This window comes from Stegodyphus dumicola, chromosome 11 (genome assembly GCF_044657685.1).
Source record: "Stegodyphus dumicola isolate Sdum_Otavi_A_Nest chromosome 11, ASM4465768v1".
Lineage (NCBI taxonomy): Eukaryota > Metazoa > Arthropoda > Arachnida > Araneae > Eresidae > Stegodyphus > Stegodyphus dumicola.
Window position 1 is genome coordinate 157738527 of NC_140778.1, and position 19911 is coordinate 157758437.

At 33.5% G+C, this 19911-nt stretch overlaps 1 protein-coding gene across 9 annotated transcripts in view; it reads right to left on the minus strand.

The window, feature by feature from the left end:
* Nucleotides 1-19911, minus strand: part of LOC118203623 (cation-independent mannose-6-phosphate receptor-like) — a 96646-nt gene that overhangs the window by 68500 nt on the left and 8235 nt on the right. For all 9 annotated transcript variants that reach the window (XR_015043759.1, XR_015043760.1, XR_015043761.1 and 6 more), the window contains exon 2: nucleotides 3558-8568. Coding sequence is in view for 5 of the 9 variants with exons in the window: in XM_085826150.1 (XP_085682276.1) it covers nucleotides 3558-8060 (4503 nt within the window). In the remaining 4 variants the exon portion in view is untranslated. The remainder of the gene's footprint in view (nucleotides 1-3557; nucleotides 8569-19911) is intronic.

A 19911-nucleotide genomic window follows, 5' to 3' on the forward strand; every position in this document is an offset into this window, starting at 1 on the left:
ACATACGTATTTTGACACAAAATCGGACCTTTTCCTGAAATGACATACAATTTTTCTTACATATTTCTCAGACTCAGATTATACCCAGATACTAAATTTTGTAAAATTTGTTGCAGAATTTACGGAGAAATTCAACAGTTTATGTTGACAATTTTTTTTTTTTTTTTTAGTTGCGCCAAGAATTGTTCGTTTGGAGAACTTCTTAATATATGGCAACCTATTTCTTTTCCCTTTCTACCTCGTGCGTGAGGGGGGGGGAAAGTCACAATCATTCCTTTTTTCAGAAAATGGTCTTTATATTATATTTTAAATTATAATTGTTATTATTTTAAGTATTTTTTCTTTTTTGAATTTCACTTTAATTGTTTAAGTTGCATGATATCTTTCGAATAACTATTTTAAAAATTTCCATTTACTCACTCAAACTGCGTAGTTTAAATCAATGGTGCATCGTTTATTTATTTATATATTTTTTTAAATAGTTTTCTTTATACAGTCAAAAGTCTTTAACCCGGACTCGTCAGGACTTCGGTGATTCCGGATTATCAGTTTTTCCGGATTATAGATCATCAATTTAAATCTGATAAGATGGCATGCAGAAATTATAAAATTAAAAATATGAAACCGTAATTTATGAAGTAAAGAGCAATTATGATCTAAAGGGTATCAAAATTTACAAAAAAAAGCTTAATATTTATTTGTTTACTTTATTAAACATTTCTTTCTATGGTAAGTTGTTTCGTTTTATGTGCTTATTATTTCTCTTTAATTCTACAAACAGACATAATTTCTTGTTCAGTTCCACTGTTCAAGTCCGGTAATTGCTGTGTCGAGAATACCGACTAACATGTCAATCCAAATTTTTTCATTTTCAATAACCTCTCTGTCACTTTCTTCATTATTGGAAGCGGTACATCAAAACATGCTTTCGCTTTGTAGATCTTTTGGCAGCTCCTGAATCGGAAATTCTTTTTGACTTAATCGAAAGTTCAAGCTTACTTTTATGAAAATGCTCTAACAGTTTGCAAAAAATAATAAGCCGGATCCAATTAGAAGATTAAGAAACAACGCAATCTGCAACATTACCTGAAATAGATAATTAGATAACTTTAGTTTAGCTTATGCCGTCCGTTATATACCTGCATGCGTAAACGTATTATGCGCATGCGTAAATGTATTATGCGCATGCATAAACGCATTATGCATTTATGCATGTGCAGAAAGTTTGTAGCTTTGAGGTCCAGATTATGGACGTCCGGATTAAAGACACTGTATAATACTCAATGAAAGCAAGCAGATGTGCATAAATGTAATTTTTCTCCCGATCGAGATGTTTTCATATCACTTTCAAATACTTGCTGGCTAGGAAGATTGCAGTAGCCAATAACAGTAAATTAACCAATTTCATATTGATGTTGGCCAGAATTACTCGAGTGGTTTACATATTTTAGTGTTTTGCTGCTTAGTGCAGCCTTTGTGGGTCCTAGATTCTGCTGCCTGGTGATTCTATGTGTTTTGGCAGAATGGCAGCCAAGGTTGCGTTCGAGATGGTCTAGAATCGAGAATCGTCTTACTTTCAATCTAATAAGTATTTACAGTCAAAAGTCGTTAATTCGGACACCCATAATCCGGAATGATCTATAATCCGGACCCTAAAGCTAAAAACTTTCTGCGCATGCGCCGCGTCGGCACATGCGCACAGGCGTTTTACGCGTGCGCGTAAGACCTTGACTACTGCGCATATGCGTGTGCGCAAGTGCAGAATACTTTTTTGCCTGTGGTATAACGGACGGTGTAAGCTAAAATTATCTAATTATCTATTTTAGTTAATGTTAATGATTGCGTTGTTCCTTAATCTTCGAATTGGATCCCACTTATTATTTTTTGCAGACTGTAAGAGCAATTTTATAAAAGTAAACTTGAACTTTCGATTATGTCAAATAGAATTTCCGATGCTGGAACTTCCAAAGGATCTACAAAACAAAAGTATGTTTTGATGTCCAACAAACAAAAAGTGGAATTGCTGCAAAAAATGGATAAAGACATGAAGAATGTGACAGAGAGGTTAGTGAAAACGAAAAAATTTTGATTGACAAGTTAGTCGGTATTCTCGGCACAGCAATTAATGGGACTTGAACAGCAGAACTTTGTAACTGAACAAGAAATTATGTCTTTTTATAGAATTAAAGAGAAAGTATTATCACATAAAATGAAGCAACTTAAAACAACTTACATTGAGAGAAATGTTTAATAAAGTAAACAAATAAATATTAAGCTTTTTTTTTTTTTTTTTTTTGTAAATTTTGATACCCTTTAGATCATAATTGTTCTTTATTTCATAAATTACGGTTTCATATTTTTAATTTTAGAATTTCTGCATGCCATCTTACGAGATTTAAACCGATGATCTATAATCCGGAAAAATCGATAATCCGGAATCGCCGAAGTCCCGACGAGTCCGGATTAACGACTTTTGACTGTATTAGATTTAAACTAATCACCTGAAATCATTGAAAGTAAGACATTTCTAGATCTCTGTCTTTCCACTGTATTACACATGGCATCCACTATTCCATCCTTGATATCAACAAATCTGAATTTGTGGTTTCATTAAAAAGTTACCATTCTGAGAATATCCCAAGTAACGGATCATGGATAATGAATGCTGGAGATTATGTCGAAGTTATGTATAAGTTAATTTGCATTCCCACTGCACATTTGTCACCAGAATTAAATTTCTAACTCCAGCACTTTTTGTGAATCTCAGAGCTTTTTTTTTATATTGATGATCGCCAGATTACTTGAGTGGTTGTGAAAGGGGTATGTATTTTGGCATTTTGCTGCTCAGTGCAATCTCTGTGGGTCCTAAATTCTATCGCCTGGCATCTCCCTAAGTTATAAAAATTTTGCCGCCCTTAAATTCTGCAGACCAGTGCCTTTAATAAATTCTGGAAATTCTACCATCCCTAATTTTTTTGCTTGTTGCTTCTGTAAATTCTAGGAATTTTGCCTTCCAGTGCAGCCACACCAGCTCTAGTCTAGCCTTCCTGAAGGAGGAGTTTGCATTCTTCTAGTTGACCTAACCCATAAGCAAAGCCTCAATGCTAACATTTCTACATTTCAGCTTATTAGACTTAAACTGACGATCTGAAATCCAGATATTGCCAAAGTCAAGATGATGATGGATCTCAGTTTTTGTACTGAATTACGCATACCGTCCACTATTCCATAATTGACATCGACAAATCTGAAGCTAATGATGTCATTATAAAGTTACCAGTCTGAGAATGCTGGAGATTTTGTCCAACATTATTCTTGACCTGTATAAGTTTAGTCCTATATAAATTAATCTGGGTTCATCTGCTCCTGTGTGATCAGTATTAAATTTCTAACTTTAGCATTTTTTGTGAAATGAAAATACTTTTAAGCTATCAAACTATGTACAATTAAATATGTTAAGCAGCTAAATAGAACTGCCAACCTACATTATAATGTAATAAATCAGTGAAAAGCATAATCCAATATTTAAAATTTTAAGTAATATTGTAGACACTTACTTCTGTAGAACCATCAACCTGAACCCGACAAATTGCAGCCCCTGGAGGAAATAAAAGTTCTGGTAGTTTTTGTAATGAGTTACAAATACTTATGTAATATGAAGCATTATCATTTAAAACACTAGATTCTGCTAGATGAGATGTAGCTGCTATGCTTGTCAAATCATAATACTGGCTTCCATTTTTTATAGCACTATGTAACAACGTTTGACAAGCAAATTTAGTTTTCCAAATAAAATAATATGTGCAATTGTGGGTTTCCTGCAAAAGTTCAGGTTCACCTATTCCATGCCCACAATGAAATTTTATTAATGTTTTTCGTGTAAAACGACTATTATGGCATAAGTCAGCATTACTGTAATTTAAAAATATAATTCCATTGCTGTATATCAAGTGGATGTTAGACTTTCCACCACTCCAGTGCTGGGTTGTGCCAGTTAATATTTCCTGACACATGCCAGAATCAACATCACATGGACTAGTATCATCACTACAACACACACTGAGGTAATATTGGTGATTATCTTTTTCATACCTGAATAATCCATGGTTTTTTAATGATGAGAGATTAAACAAATACCCAGTAAAAGGCTCTTCGACAGTGCAATTACCACCAATCTTTGGTGATTCACTTTCACAAGCATATATGGTATGCCAATCAAAATAGTAAGTACACCCATTGCTTCCTAGAAATTCTGGTTTGCTATCTATACTGTTGTGATCACAAATAAATTCAATAACTGTCTGCATGAATCTTTCAGTTTCTGTTCCTTCTGCATAACAAGGATCTCCAGAAGTATAGTTTATTTTTAGCTTACCATTATCTATATATGGTCCTTGACTAACTCTACCAAGATTTACTGGTTCATCAACAGGATGGTTTGAAATATCAACTAAACACGAACCAGAAGTATAAGGACAAACAAAATCTAGTGCAGGCACTAAACTACGGCATACATTAATCACAAAATGTTTTTCATACAAAGGATGTTTAACATAATAATTTTTATTAGGTAGAGATAATCTGCTTAAATCATAATAAGCACCATTGTCACCTATAACAGAACATTCTACGACATTAAATGGTGGGCATGCATGTACAGTAGGCCATTCAAATAAGAATGTACAATCTTCAGTTTCTGACACAAAGTATGGTCCAACTTCAAGAGCTTGGTGACAAGTAAATATAATTTTAATAGAGCTACTGTATTTCCCATGACAATAGTTTGCATCTGATGTATATTCGAGAGTAAGTACCCCATTTCGATAAACAAGATGATCATTTGGCAGACCGAAGCTTATTGAAAATGAAGGTTCTTTAGGTTTTGTTTGACAAGCACTTGAATTCATACATGCATTCTTGAAGCCGTTTAATTTGTCACAAACATTAAAATAAAAGTTATATTCACCTACAGTTAAATTGTAATTATTTTTATTCTTTAGAGGATTTAAATCAAAAATGTATCCAAAGAACGGTTCTTTAATTGTGCAAACACCACCAACACTGTTTTGAATAGGGCACACAACAGGAGTTCCTAATGAGAAAATATATTCACATTCTGGAGTTTCTCTGATAAATTTTAAGTCTTCATGTTCTCCAGAACAGAAAAAATTTACTGTTGTACTACGCTTAAATTGACCATTATTACAATAGGAACCATGGGTATAACGAAGAACTATGATACCTTTATCATTCACCAGAGGTTCATTCATTTGTGATCCAAGATCATGACCTATACTTCCATTTTGCAAAACATTAGTTTGACAGGCTCCTGAAAAGCCAGTAGGACATTTATAACCATTAACTTTGTTCAAGGGTCGACAAATATTTATATGATACCTTAAATGTGAATGGTTTGGCCTACTGTCTGCAACCTCCCAATTACCTTCTCTATACTTTGTAAGAGGACTTAAATCATATTCATTTCCATACTGATCAAACACATTGCAATCAAAGTGTGAACAGATACAGGTCAAAGGTGTCTTCATCTCAAAAATATATTGTCTATTCTTATCATCATACATTATGAATTTCAGATGTGGATCTGCTGTTGTGTTATGACATGGAAACTTTATTATCACACCTTCTTGGAAACTTTCATCAAAATACTTGTAGGTAATTGACAAATCTCTCCCAGTAGAATAGCTAAGAAAATATGAATCTGATACAGCTAAATTTCTCACAGAACCTTCTGAATCAATTTCACAGGCACTTACATTTTCTGATAACTGTTTTCCATTAGAGGACAAACACCCTGACTCAACTTTACCACATACATTAAGCTGGAATGTAGTATTAAAGTATGTCTTTATTGTATATGGCTCATCGACTTTCCAAAGAGGAGTCAAATCAAAAGTAAAACCAGAATCAGGATCAGTTAACTCACAACTTTCAAAAGATTGTGAAACACCAGTCGGACAAGCAGCTTTAGTTCTCCACAAGAAGGTATATTCACAAGCACTAACTTTACTTAAAAACTGTAAATCATTTTTACTCATTTTATCCTTTGCACATAGAAAATGTATTACTGTTGAATAAGTAGCATTTTCACTATATTCAGTACAAGGATTTCCATTAGTATACTTGAGAATAAGATGACCAGGACTCTCTAAAACTGGAAGGCTGACTGGCTGCCCCAAATTAGATATAACAACCTTCTCTTCTCCCCCAACCTTTTCAACCATACATGCAGCAGCACTTGAATCACAAATTAAAGGCTGAGTGAGAGGTCGACAAATACTCAAATAGACCTTGCTTTCCTTATTATCTTCATTTACAACATGTACCCAATTGTTTTCATATATAGATAATCCTGAGAGATCATAAATTAAATGAGAAAATGGATCTTGAACCATGCACACAGTCGAAGAGTTAGTGTAAAGTAAACTAGTATACCAATGAAAAATGTAAGAAAATCCATCATGCCTAACAAAATGGGGACTTCCATTTCCAGCATTAAAATCACAAATGTAAAATATTTTAGCGCCACCTTGCAATGGGTAACTAAAGCGATGAAATGAATTAATAGTCCCACGATTATAATATAAACCAGAAAAGGAAATAATCCATGATGAAGAATTTATTTTGTCCTCATGAAAAATACCATGCTGTGGCTCACAAATACGAATAAAGAATTTGTGAGATTCAGTATCAACTTTGTATACTTTATGTTTAAGAGGTGAGAGATCATAATTAATACCTCTATTATCATCATGTATTTTACAGTTAGCACCCTCAACAAAGCCTTCTGGGCAAGCTCTAGCAGTGTGCCATTCAAATTTATACTGGCATTCTGACTCATCTATATGTACCAATACTGGTCTAGAATCAAGATCCCCAAATCGGCAAAAAAAGTTTATAGTTGATATCCACTGTTTTCCATCTTTGCAAGGGCTTCCACCAGTATAAGTCAATCGGACAGAATCTGAAATAATATCATAAATTGGTGGTGAAGTAAAGTTTCCTAAATTCAAATATTTACCATTGCTATCCAAAACACAAGCAGAAGAACCTTGACCACAACTACTTAAGTGACTTATATATGCCACCTGGCCACAAACATTCAAGTAATACTTCGCATTATCTTTATGATTTATATTTCTTCCATCAATGGCTTCCCACATTTTACCATCCCATTTTTCTAAAAATAATTTTTTAAGATCGATAGTTTTGTTTTTAAAATGGACAGAACAGTGCTTTGTCCATTTTAAAAGTATAGCATCTAATGAAGGTTTTACGCATGCATGTTTTGTTTTCCATTCAAATGTATGAAAGCAGGGATCTGATGATATATGATATGGCACCCCATTGCCATTATTACTAGCATCAAAATCACAAAGAAACTTTACTCTAGATGACTCATCTGTATCATTATCACATGATTCTCGTCCAGGATAAGTTAAGATCACTATATTATCTGCATATATAAGATGTGATCCTTCTGTGGTACCAATTATGACAGATGAATTTGTTGTTCCATTGGCGCAAACAGATGTTGAGTTCCAATTTTTACCACTGCAAGTAAAATTTTGAAGTCCAACACAGACACTTAAAGCGAATGTAGAATTTCCAGAAATACTGGGAATATTAAAAGCAGGCCATTTTATCAAAGGGCTCAAATCTATTTCAACTCCATTAGATTCAGCTGTAAACTGACAAGTTTCCACACTTCCTTTTAATACATTTTCAGGGCAAGCATATTCAGTGGACCAAATAATCTCATACTGACAGTTTGATGTGGGACGACGCAGCACAGGAAATAAACTTTCATTTCTCTGACGGCATTTAAATATGATAGTTGTCTTTGGTTTGAGACTACATCCTTTAGGTGGCTTTGAATATATTTCATCTGTTAAATAAGACAATATTAGTCCTTCCTGGGTATACTGAAGACGCCCATGTGGTTTCCCAAATGATAAACGTTCATTCCAATTAACTCTGCATGCTGAGGAGTTTGAACCACAACCCTCATCACCAAATATCTCAGAACATATATTAATCATAAAATGAAAAGCCTCTGAGAAAAAATTAGTTACAGAATAACCTCCTTTCCTTAAAATCAGCTGAGACAAATCTTGCTTATTGCCTTCATTATCAATAACATAACAAGGAACTTGATGAGTTCTAGGTTTGTTGATGCAAGCAGCTGAAGTTCTCCAGAAGAACTTCACTTGACAATCACTCCATAATATAAGTTCTGGTGCTCCAAGATTCGGCCCACATGCAAAATTTATGGTAGCTTAATATACTCCACTTGAACCACACAATTCACTAGTACGAACATAAAGGGAAAAGCCAGTATCACCATTGTCAGAAATTCTATAATCAGACGGACTTTCAATGGCCTTTCCAAAGCTAAGAGCTTTTTCACCTGAAATTTGACAAATGGAACTTTTTGGACACCCTTGGCTAAGAGAAAATTGAGTATAGTTGAGAGGATGGCATATACTTATTTCATAGTATGTAGAAGTTCTATTTATCTTTGGCCCAGATACAGGCCATCCACCTGGCCTAAAAAAGAAAATAAAAAATAATTAATAATTATTTGAAACCACACACAAAAAAGTAAAGCTTTGAAACCATTTACTTACATATTTTTTATCGAAAGAGAATTACAAACTAGCAGGATTTTGGGGAGTCCTGCATTTACAGACTGCTACACTAAAAATGTACCGAGGTTTCATTTTATTGCTGCTTTTTAAATCAAAGCAAAATATCTTTATTTAGGTATAATTTCTTTTAATAGTCCCTGTTTATAATTTACTATAATGACAAATCTAAATTTCTAATGCATCATTGTGTAACAAATACATTATTTTTACTGTCCACATCATAAAAAAATGCTGTTGACATTTTATAACTAAACGATCTTTAAAATACGAACTGTAACACTGAACAAAATAAATAAATCAATTTTGATAGAAATTACAGCCAATGATAGGCAGATTAATTAGAGTGTAATTTTGTCCATGCTTCAGAATATTCTCTGATCAAAAACAAATGTTCATTTAAAAAATAAAAATTAAAAAAAAACTTCAAAATTTCTTTCAATCATACAAATAAAAATTCGTCTTAACAATCCAAAACAACTTAATCATTTAAACTTAAACACAAACAGAAATTGTTTTTCAGCCAGGTCATCGGAACTGTATACTACTAGTCAAACTACGCATAACAATTTCAACCCTACAATTGATTCATTTTACATGAAATTATAAAATATACTGTGCTCCTAACATAAAAGTAAAACTTTACAATTTTCAAAACATTTCATAATGATTTTAATAATAAACATCTTATTAAACTATTTATATGTAATGCATGCTTATAACTATATTACAAGATATAAAAACAAAAAATTTAGAAGTTTAAAAATTAATTTTATATGACCTTTAAAAATGATTTTAAAGTGAAAAATGTAATTAAATGTCTGCAGAGCCTCTCTTATCACACATTATGAAATGATGCCACTAAAATATTAGTGGATAAAATCTTGACATAAGCCCCGTTCACAAGAGCAAATTCGACCGGTAGAGAAAACCGATTCTTCCAACGTGTCCCATTCACAAGGCGAACAGCATTAACTGCTTCTCCAAATTCGAGGTAGAATTTGGTAGAACATTCCTACCTCTCGGGAGCAGGGCAAATGGGGGTAATTTCCCATACTGCATTGCGCGATTGCACTGTTCACTTAATTTTAACAAACAACATGGCTGACGTGCAACTGACTGCTCAGTGGATTGTCAGCAAAACAATCACGTTGGTAGATATCTGGGGATGTGATATTCCAAAAAAAAAAAAAAAAAAAAATTACATAGAACCGTACGAAATACAGAAATTTGAAAACAAGTATAGACATAGTTATCTGATGCTGGGTATTCCAGATATACTGTTCAAATTAAAACTAAAGACATGCATATCAGCTTCAATGTGACAAGGAGACTCGGTACCTTTTGAATTATGTTTTTATTTAAGAACTTGCATCTGCTTTTTATGAATATTATTAAATGGTTTTGTGATTTTAAGCTGAAAAAAAAAATTGCCAATAATTTTTTTTTATTTAAATTTTTGGAAGAAAAGTTTAACAATTAAATTATCTTTCTTCTCTTACAATTTTCAATGTCCCCCCCACACAAATTTTCTGATTGTATTTATTAGAGTGTTCTTAATAACTTAAAGGATAGATTTTGAAATTAAGGAATTACTAATTTCTGAGTAAAAAATAAAAACACATTCTTATGTAAAAACTTTGAAACAAATATGATCTGAATTACATTTTCACTTCAAATCATTTTTGTTTTCAGTATTTTGTAAAACCCATCCCTGTTTCTATAAAGTATATAATTTTAAATAAGGAGTAAAAATATTTAATTTATTCCATATCTATATAATTTTAAGGACTTTAAGTAAAATGATTTATCACAGAAATGTAAACTGAGAAAATGCAGTTTAAAGAATGTAAACTATCTAAATAGTCATTAAATCATTTCAAATTTCTTAAAAATTTTATCACTGAATTTCAATACATGTATATATAATAAAACCTAGTGCTATACAATTGGTTAATATAAACATAAATTACAAGTTTTTATTTAAAGTCTTTGTAAAACACTTTCAAAACAATTTTAATATGTGAATTAATTACAATATATTTTCTAAAACATTTATAATCAATATTAAAATATTTATGATTAATATTAATAATATTAATTTGTCATTTTATTCATTTTTTCAAAAAGGAAAGTTCGCAATTTTAACAGCCACAAAGTATTGTATTTAAAACCGTTCAGCAGCATATGTGATTTCTTTTCTTCTTTTAACCATTTGGTCTCATATATAAATTGCATTTAAAATTAATTTAAATGTATTTTGTTTAATTTAAGAGTTGAACTCCAATGACGTTCTATTATAGCAATAGTAAACAATGTGAAAGAAGATGTAAGCAAACATTAGAAATCCGACAAACCGATTCGCGTTTGTGACATCATTGCTTATGGTTTAAGGGATGGAAGACGATGTGCATCTGAACCGGTCCTGAAAATGAAACTGCTTCATATCCCCGTTTCTCTCTAACACAAACGGTGGCGGTGCGAAAGAGTGTTGCATGTGAATGGGGCTATAAAGTACCCACTGCTTATTAAAATCACTTCCATTTTAAGCTTGTTTGAGTTTATTAAGTGGCTGAGTTTAAAAGACAATGATTTGTGCACTGCAAATTGTGAAACCAGTTTTAAACTTACCTTGTAAAATATTTAAAGAGAAATGCCAACAGTACTCGGTATTTAAAATAGGGATTTACACAATCTCTTGGAAGCTTATTGGTTTTATTACCTATATATTTTATTTGACAAAATTATTTTCAAATGAAGCCATGAAGCCTCCTAAGCTAGAAATTCATTTGAATAAAATGCATGCATTTTAAAGAGAGAGACAAAACATTTATCCTACTTTCAAGGACTCAGTAGGAAATATTTAAACAGTTAACTATATCGAAATTTTCTGGCACTAATCTTCTAAGCAAGAAGACAATGGATTGTGAGCTTCATATAATATTTCAGTGTTAAATGCAAAAGCAAGAAAACCATACACAATATACCAGGAATTCTGTTCTTCATTCTAAAACGCAATCAGATTTCATGAGATAAATTCCTCTAAGTAATAATTCAGTGAAAAGAATAGATAAAATTGGCTAAAGGTGTTGAATATCATTATGTGAAAGATGAGTGGATAAAAATTCATTACGTTAGTACCCATTCAACTATCAAATAACAAAGCACTATTCTTATTATGCATTCTATTCATAAAAGAAAAAAAAAAAACTTGTCAAGAGTAATTATTTACTAAAAATTTGGAAATCAATAATTAACACCATGAACAAGTTTTTCCAAGAAAAAGTAATTTCTTTTGATAACATTTTGTTAGCTGCTACTGATGGTGCTGCAGCATGACAAAGCATTGTTTCACAAAACATTTCAAATAAGCAGTAATAGTTGCACTTAATGTACATTAAGTTATTCATTGTCAGCATTTGAGAGAAAAAAGTCTGAATGAATACCTGCATATGTCACTTCATTACTGTAGTCTCTAGTTCATTTTGTTTATTCCTTTTTTGTCCAAGAAGGAAGGAGGCACTTGGAAACTTTTCCCCAAATATTAAATTTACTTTCCACACAATAGATATATAAAATTATCATTTGCAAACACATTTAAAGTTAATATTAATACACCTAATTTTAGAGGTTCACTTCAGCTGTACAGTGCACCTATGGCACACAGTTGCATGCCTGCTGCTATCATGCAATTACTTCTCGACTGTCCAAGGCCTAATTGAATCAATCTCTGTGGCTCGCCAGAAGGCAATTTTCCTTCATTTTGATTTCATTTTCCCCTTGAACATGATAGGGAAGGGAGTACCAGACATTACAACATTATTTACAGCATAAAAGTGTGTGTGTGTGGGGGGGGAACAACGTATTTTGTATGAATCTTTTTTTCAATTTATTTGAGTCAGTACTGATTTCCTCAAAAGCAGAGATGAAGCAGTGCCCGAAATAAATAATTACATCCAAAAATTGCATCGTTTATTTGATAAACTGGTTTAAAATATTTTATGAAGTCAATTTATAATTGCAAAAGGATAAGTTGAATATAATTAAAACTAAAAACATTACAGCTGCTTTTGTAGAAAAACTTCTTCAAAAGAGATCCAATAGGTGAACACAGCAGCTTTTCCATATAATTAGCAGTCCCTGCAAAACATTTACTTACTTACTGTCAACATTTAGACGTTTCTCATGCTAATTTTATATAGCGATTCTAGGATAATTTAAATATGAATATATTGAGTTGAGTAGTGGCAAGCGCGTCTTGGGGACTAAATACTGGGGTTCCTGCGACAAGCTGACCACTCGCCCAGAGCATGTGCTGATACACTCCGGGGCCCAAAAGGTCAAGAAAGCAGAAACAGGGAACTGCAGGCTGTGGGACACTAGGGCTGTTGTGCCACCGAGTTGGGTTTATACTCAGTTGGGTTTTTAGATGCTTTCTTTCACAAATTCAGATATAGCAGAGTAATGAAATTTAAAAGAGGAACTCGTAGAATTTATAGCTAACAAAGGACCAAAAGTAGTAAATTCAAAACAAATACAGAGTGTTTTGGCCTCCTCGGTGATTGCGGAGATTTGTGCCCAGAGGGCGCACCACACAAAAAGTTAGTTGCGTAACAGAACGTAAGGGAAGCGGACACACCAAAATGTCCGCCGTATTACCGCTAATTGAGGTAATTGCATCGTATCTGTCAGGTGGCAGAAAACTAGTATGATGTATCAATTCACATGCCAGGTGGCAGAATATGTCTATCATGTACATGCCAGGAGGCATAACGCTTGTAAATATGCCAGGTGGCATACGACTTGTAAATAAATTGTAAATAAATGTACAGTAAAATAGCTTGGTGCAATAGATCAAGGAACAAGCATCAACAACCTTCTGATCATTTGGATACGTACACTTTTTTTTGGTGACCCGAACGTGATTTGTGGAGATGAAGAATAAACGAAGAAAATTAGTGAGTTCATGACTGAAAAGCCAGGATTTAACGCGAAGAAATTCGAGGTAGGCCCTTTTTCATTTTTCAAGTTTTGAATAGAATTGTTGAATAAAAATCTTGGCGATTATTATAGTTGATAGAATCTAATGATAAAATGGAGGCTATGAATAAGGCAAAGAAGTTGCGTACGGTGACGCGTAGCGTAACTACTAAGTTGATGAGTAAAATAGATTCTGCATTGTTAGAAGAGGGTGAAACCGTGGATGAGAAATTAAAAGAATTACTCGAAATGTTACTTGAAAAATCGCAGTTGTTGAAACAATACGATTCTGAGATTGAAAAACTTATAATTACGGAACAGGAGTTGGAAACAGAAGTAATTTCCGCGCAGGAATATCAGGAAAGAATTATAAGTTTTAAATGTAAAATTCAGGAAAAATTAAGAAAAAACGCGTGTAAAGTTGAATCTAGAAATTCTAGTGAGGAAACTATATCTCCGTAGTTGAAAACTTGTGAAGTTAATACTTTAAAATTGCCAAAATTAACGATTACAAAATATTACGGTGATCCTTGTTCTTGGCTTGAATTCTGGAATCAGTTTAGTAATTCCATTCACCAAAACGAAAGTCTCAGTTCAGTTGACAAGTTTTGTTATTTAAAATCGCTTTTGGGAGGTTTAGCTTTAAATGCTATTAGTGGATTAACATTTACTAGTGAAAACTATACGGTGGCTGTTGATATACTAAAAAACCGTTTTGGCAGAGATGACCTGCTAATTAATGCGCATATGAATAAATTGTTGAGTTTAGAACCTGTAAAATATTCCGGAAATACGGCTTCTTTGAGGAAGCTTTATGACGATATAGAAATACAAATAAGGAATTTAAATTCTTTAAATGTTACTACAGTCAAAAGTCTTTAATCCGGACTCATCGGGACTTCGGCGATTCCGGATTATCGATTTTTCCGGATTATAGATCATTACTTTAAATCTGGTAAGATGGCATGCAGAAATTATAAAATTAAAAATATGAAACCGTAATTTATAAAATAATGTGCAATTATGATCTAAAGGGTATCAAAATTTACAAAAAAAGAAGCTTAATATTTATTTGTTTACTTTATTAAACATTTCTTTCAGCGCGCACATGCGTAAAGCATACCTTACGCATAGCCGAAATTAGAAAATTGCAACCAGAAAACTATTTGATTTGTATTCGTGATATTTATAATGACGAGGAATTTGATTTAAATCATATCAAAGACTGAGTACATCGAGATTAAATACTACATTTAGTAAGGAATTATAAGCTGAATAAAATAAAAACATCTGCCTTAAAGATAACGATAGTGCTGACAAATCAACTTCCAGTTCATTGCGTGCAGCGACGTAACCCCCCCCCCAGCGCAGAGCAGCATGAAATTGATAAACAGATTTCGGAACCGTTAGATAAACAAAGGATATGCCTTTATCCATTTTTTATAGCAATTCGTTTTTTGTTTGATGGACATCGAAGCATACTTTCATTTTCTAGATCCTTTGGGAGCTCCAGAATCGGAAATTCTATTTGACATAATCGAAAGTTCAAGCTTATTTTTATAAAATTGCTCTTACAGTCTGCAAAAAATAATAAGCCAGATCCAATTCGAAGATTAAGGAACAACACAATCATCAGCATTAACTGAAATAGATCATTTTAGCTTATACCGTCCGTTTTACATTAAACGCGCACACGAAAACGTATTCTGCGCTTGCGCGGACACATATGTGCAGTCGTAAATGTCTTGCACGCACACGTAAAACGCCTATGCGCATGCGCAGAAAGATTTTAGCTTTGAGGTCCGGATTATGGGTGTCCGAATTAACGACTTTTGACTGTAGTGGTTCTTATGGACATTTATTATCCCCTATTTTGTTAAAGTTAATACCCGAGAATTTAACTCTAGAATTCACTAGGAAAAGAAGTGATAAACAAAATTTCGATGTTAATGAACTACTAACATTCTTGAAAACTGAAGTGGAATGTAGGCAAACATCAATGATGTTAGCACGTTCTAAGAATCTTGATGTAAATGAAACATCAATACGAAACAAAAGTTCCCATCAAGGTTATCAAAATAAATCTTACATGCATTCTAAAAGAAATATTTACAGTACGAATAAGCAAGGTGCTTTGGTATTAACTAGTCAAAGCGAAACTCCCTCTAAATACTTTCAAAAATCACATTTTAATCCAAATCGAAAGTTCTCTAAGTAAGTAAGTACTAAAGTACCGCCTAAGAAAGAGAATCAAAATGTCTGCATATTTTGTTTATCTGCTTGTCATATGAATCATGATTGCGCACTTGATTTAAAGGCTCGCCGAAAGGCATTAATGGATCGAGGTTTGTTTTATTTGCTTTTCGAAAGGGCATCCAAGGCGTTTCTGTGCTCATAAAGATGAAAAATGCAGACTGTGCAATGTCCAAGGTTTACATAATTCGTTAATATGTGACGCCAGAGACGGATACTTCCAATCAGACAAAACAAACTCCAATCCTTGAACCTTCTCTTTCGCTCTTATGTAATGAAAATAATAACAAAATTAAACCACCGACTTCCGTTCTTTTACAGACGTTTTCGGCAACAGTTAGGTGTAAAGGGGGAAACGAAAAGGAATTACGTTGTATGCTAGATTCAGGGTCAACAAAGTCATTCATCTTACGAGAAGTGGTCGATTCACTAGGGTTGAAAATTATTAATAAAGAAGCGCTTATTATTTTCACATTTGGATGCAAAGATGCAAAAGAGCGCTTGTATGATATCGTAGAAATCATATTGCAAAATGTAAGCCATCCCAGTAAAAAGATAAAAATTAACGCAATAGTCATTGATTCTATAACACTAGGGCAAGTAAAAGTTCCTTCTCGGTGGATACAAAAGATGGCGTTTGAGAAGGGAATAGAATTAGCAGATGCTGGTACGAGTGACGAAATTCAAGTATTAATAGGTTCGGATTATATTTGGGAAATTTTAGGAGAACGAAACGTGAAGATTTGTAAAAAATTAGTCGCAACAGAAAGCACTTTCGGTTTTGTGATTCAAGGCAAGGACGAAGGATCAAAGTGTAAGGACGCAAGAGTTAATCATATAACCGTTGTAAATGAGGACTTAGATTATGAAAGAGTTAAAAAATTATGGGAATTAGAAGCAATTGGGATAAGTTCGGATAAAGAAATATCTCTATCAGATAAAGAAATTTTAGAGTCATTTGAACGAAATACAACTTACAAGAATAAAAGGTATGAAACTCGATTATTGTGGAAAGAGGGTGTTGAAGGTTTAAATAACAATTATGAAATCGCGAAACAGCGTTTATAATTTTTAAATAATAAGTTTCAGAAAAATAGCGAGCTATATTTAAAATATAATGAGATAATTAATGAACACTTGAGAGATGGTATAGTGGAATGAGTAGATATGTATTTATATAGTAGTTTGAAAACGGGGTATTACATGCCTCATCACGCGGTAGTGCACGAGCAGAAGGATTCTACAAAGGTTCGAATAGTTTTTGACGCTTCTTCTAAAAGTAAGGGAAATTTATCACTTAATGATTGTTTGGAAAGCAGACCTAATTTAAATCCTGATTTGCTAAAGATTATCATTAAATTCAGGGTACATTCAATTGCGTTTTGTGCCGACATTCAGCGTGCATTTTTAGAGGTAGGCTTAGCTAAAGAAGATAGGGATTTTTTAAAGTTTTTGTGGATAAATGAGGAAGGGTCAAATCTCGATCACAGTAATCCCAACTTACAAGTTCTCCAACACAATCGAGTTCCTTTCGGGGTCAAGTGCTCACCTTATTTATTAACAGCTACAATAAGACTGCATTTAAAAAAGTATGAAGATGCCTACGAAGAGACATGCAGTATGTTAAAAGAGCTTTACGTAGATGATTTAATTTCTGGGACAGTTAATGTAGCAAAGGCCTTACATTTAAGCAAGGACATGATTTTCATTCTTAGCGAGGCCAGTATGAATTTACGTAGATGGGTTTCAAACTCACCTGAGCTGAATGAACTATGGAAACTTAATGGAATTGACTCTCGTGAAACATCTGAAGACTCTTTGGTACCGTTGGTACCGTTGAAAGTTTTAGGTCTTATCTGGGACAATGTCAATGATAATTTGAAAATAGATGTATCTCAGTTTGAGAAGTTACAAAATCTCAAAGTAACTAAACGCCTCATTTTAGCAGCATGTGGTATGCTCTTTGATCCCTTAGGAATTATGAATCCATTTACTGTTCGAATTAAAATCTTAATGCAAACTATGTGGGGCGAAAATGTTCCCCTTGATACAGAATTCATATTTCAGGAATGGTTAAAGGAAGTTGAAAAAATAAAGTTTTTCGAAATTCCCAGACAGTACTTCAGTGATATGTGTTGGAAGTTTATATATTTTCTGATGCCAGTTCCAAGTGTTATGGTGCTGTAGCATATTTTAGATTTAAGAAGAAAAATAAATGTAAAACAAGTTTCATAATGTCGAAATCCCGTTTGGCTCCATTAAAAAGGGTAACACTCCCTAGGCTTGAACTTTTGGGAACATTAATTTCTGCAAGATTAGTTTCGTATTTGCAATCGATATTTCCGCAGTTGGATGAGGGAAATATATTTTACTGGACTGATTCCCAAATTTGCATTCACTGGATCAAGAGATCTGCCAACGAGTGGAAACAATTTGTTAGAAATCGTGTGGTAGAAATCAAGGAGAAAACAATTTTAAACAACTGGTACTTTTGCAGTGGGAAGACAAACCCTGCTTATAAACTTACGAGGGGGATGGATGCTGAAGCTCTAATTAATGATAGTGATTGGTTTTCTGGGCCACCCTGGCTTTCAGAAGTAGATATTCGACATCACATAAACGAAATGAATACCGAAGCTGACTTGCAAAACGTTAGTGAAGAACGTAAATGTGTTACTTTGAAAACACTTGTGGAATCTACAGAACCGTTACTAAATCTTGAACTGTACGGAAATTTAACCAAAGTACTGGGAATAATGGCTTATGTTCTGCGCTTCGTGAACAACTGTAAATCCGCTCCTGAAAAGCAATCTGGTGTGCTAACCGCCTATGAGTTACGGAAGGCTTCAGAATTTATTATAAGAAATTTTCAACTTAATGAATTTTCAGAAGAAATTAAGGCTTTAAAGACAGAGCAACCGATTTAAACTAAAAGCAAAATCATTTCACTTAATCCATTTCTAGATGAAAACGAAATTTTAAGAGTAGGAGGTAGATTAAGAAACGCAGAAATTACCAGAGAAAGTAAACATCCCATTATATTGCCAAATAATAATCACTTCACAAAATTAATGATACAGCATTATCACGAAAAACATTTACACGGAGGGTTGCATTTAATGTTATCCGCAATAAGACAGAAACACTGGATAATAAGTGCAAAGAATGAAATTAAAAAATGCATTTGCAAATGCATAAAATGTTGCAGAGTACGAGCAGTAACATCTATTCAATTTATGGGAGAACTACCTGCAAGTAGAGTGATTCCAAGTAGAACCTTTTCAAAGGTTGGCGTTGATTATGCCGGCCCATTTTCTGTGAAAATGAAAAGGGGAAGAGGTATAAGACCAATTAAATGTTATATCTGTATTTTCGTTTGTTTAGCTACAAAGGCTATCCATTTAGAGATTGCTAGCGACTTATCAGGTGAAGCATTCCTAGCTGCTCTAAAACGATTTGCTTTGAGGAGAGAAAAACCTCAAGAAATAAGAAGTGATTGTGGAACTAATTTTATAGGTTCAAATAAAATCCTCAAGGAAGCAGTTTCAGCTGTCCAGTCAACCTCAGAATTTCAAAAGTGGTTAGCAAATGAAAACATAAGGTGGATATTCAACCCGCCAGCTGCTCCACATCATGGTGGTATATGGGAGGCAGCTGTTAGATCTATGAAGCTGCATCTAAAGAAATGTGTGGGAACTCAAATTTTGACTTATGAAGAGTTTCTAACTCTTAATTGCACAAATTGAAGCATGCTTAAATTCGAGGCCAATAACACCGGTCTCCAGTGATCCCAATGATTTGACAGCTTTGACTCCTGGACACTTCATTATAGGGACTTCTTTAACAGCTGTTCCGGAACAATATTTAACCGAAGTACGAGTGTCTCCATTGCAAAGATGGCAATGAACACTGCAGATGTTCCAAGGGTTTTGGAAGCGATGGTCTAAAGAGTACCTGTGCCAACTACAGCAGCGTAGCAAATGGATACAACCTAGCAGAAATATTCATCTAA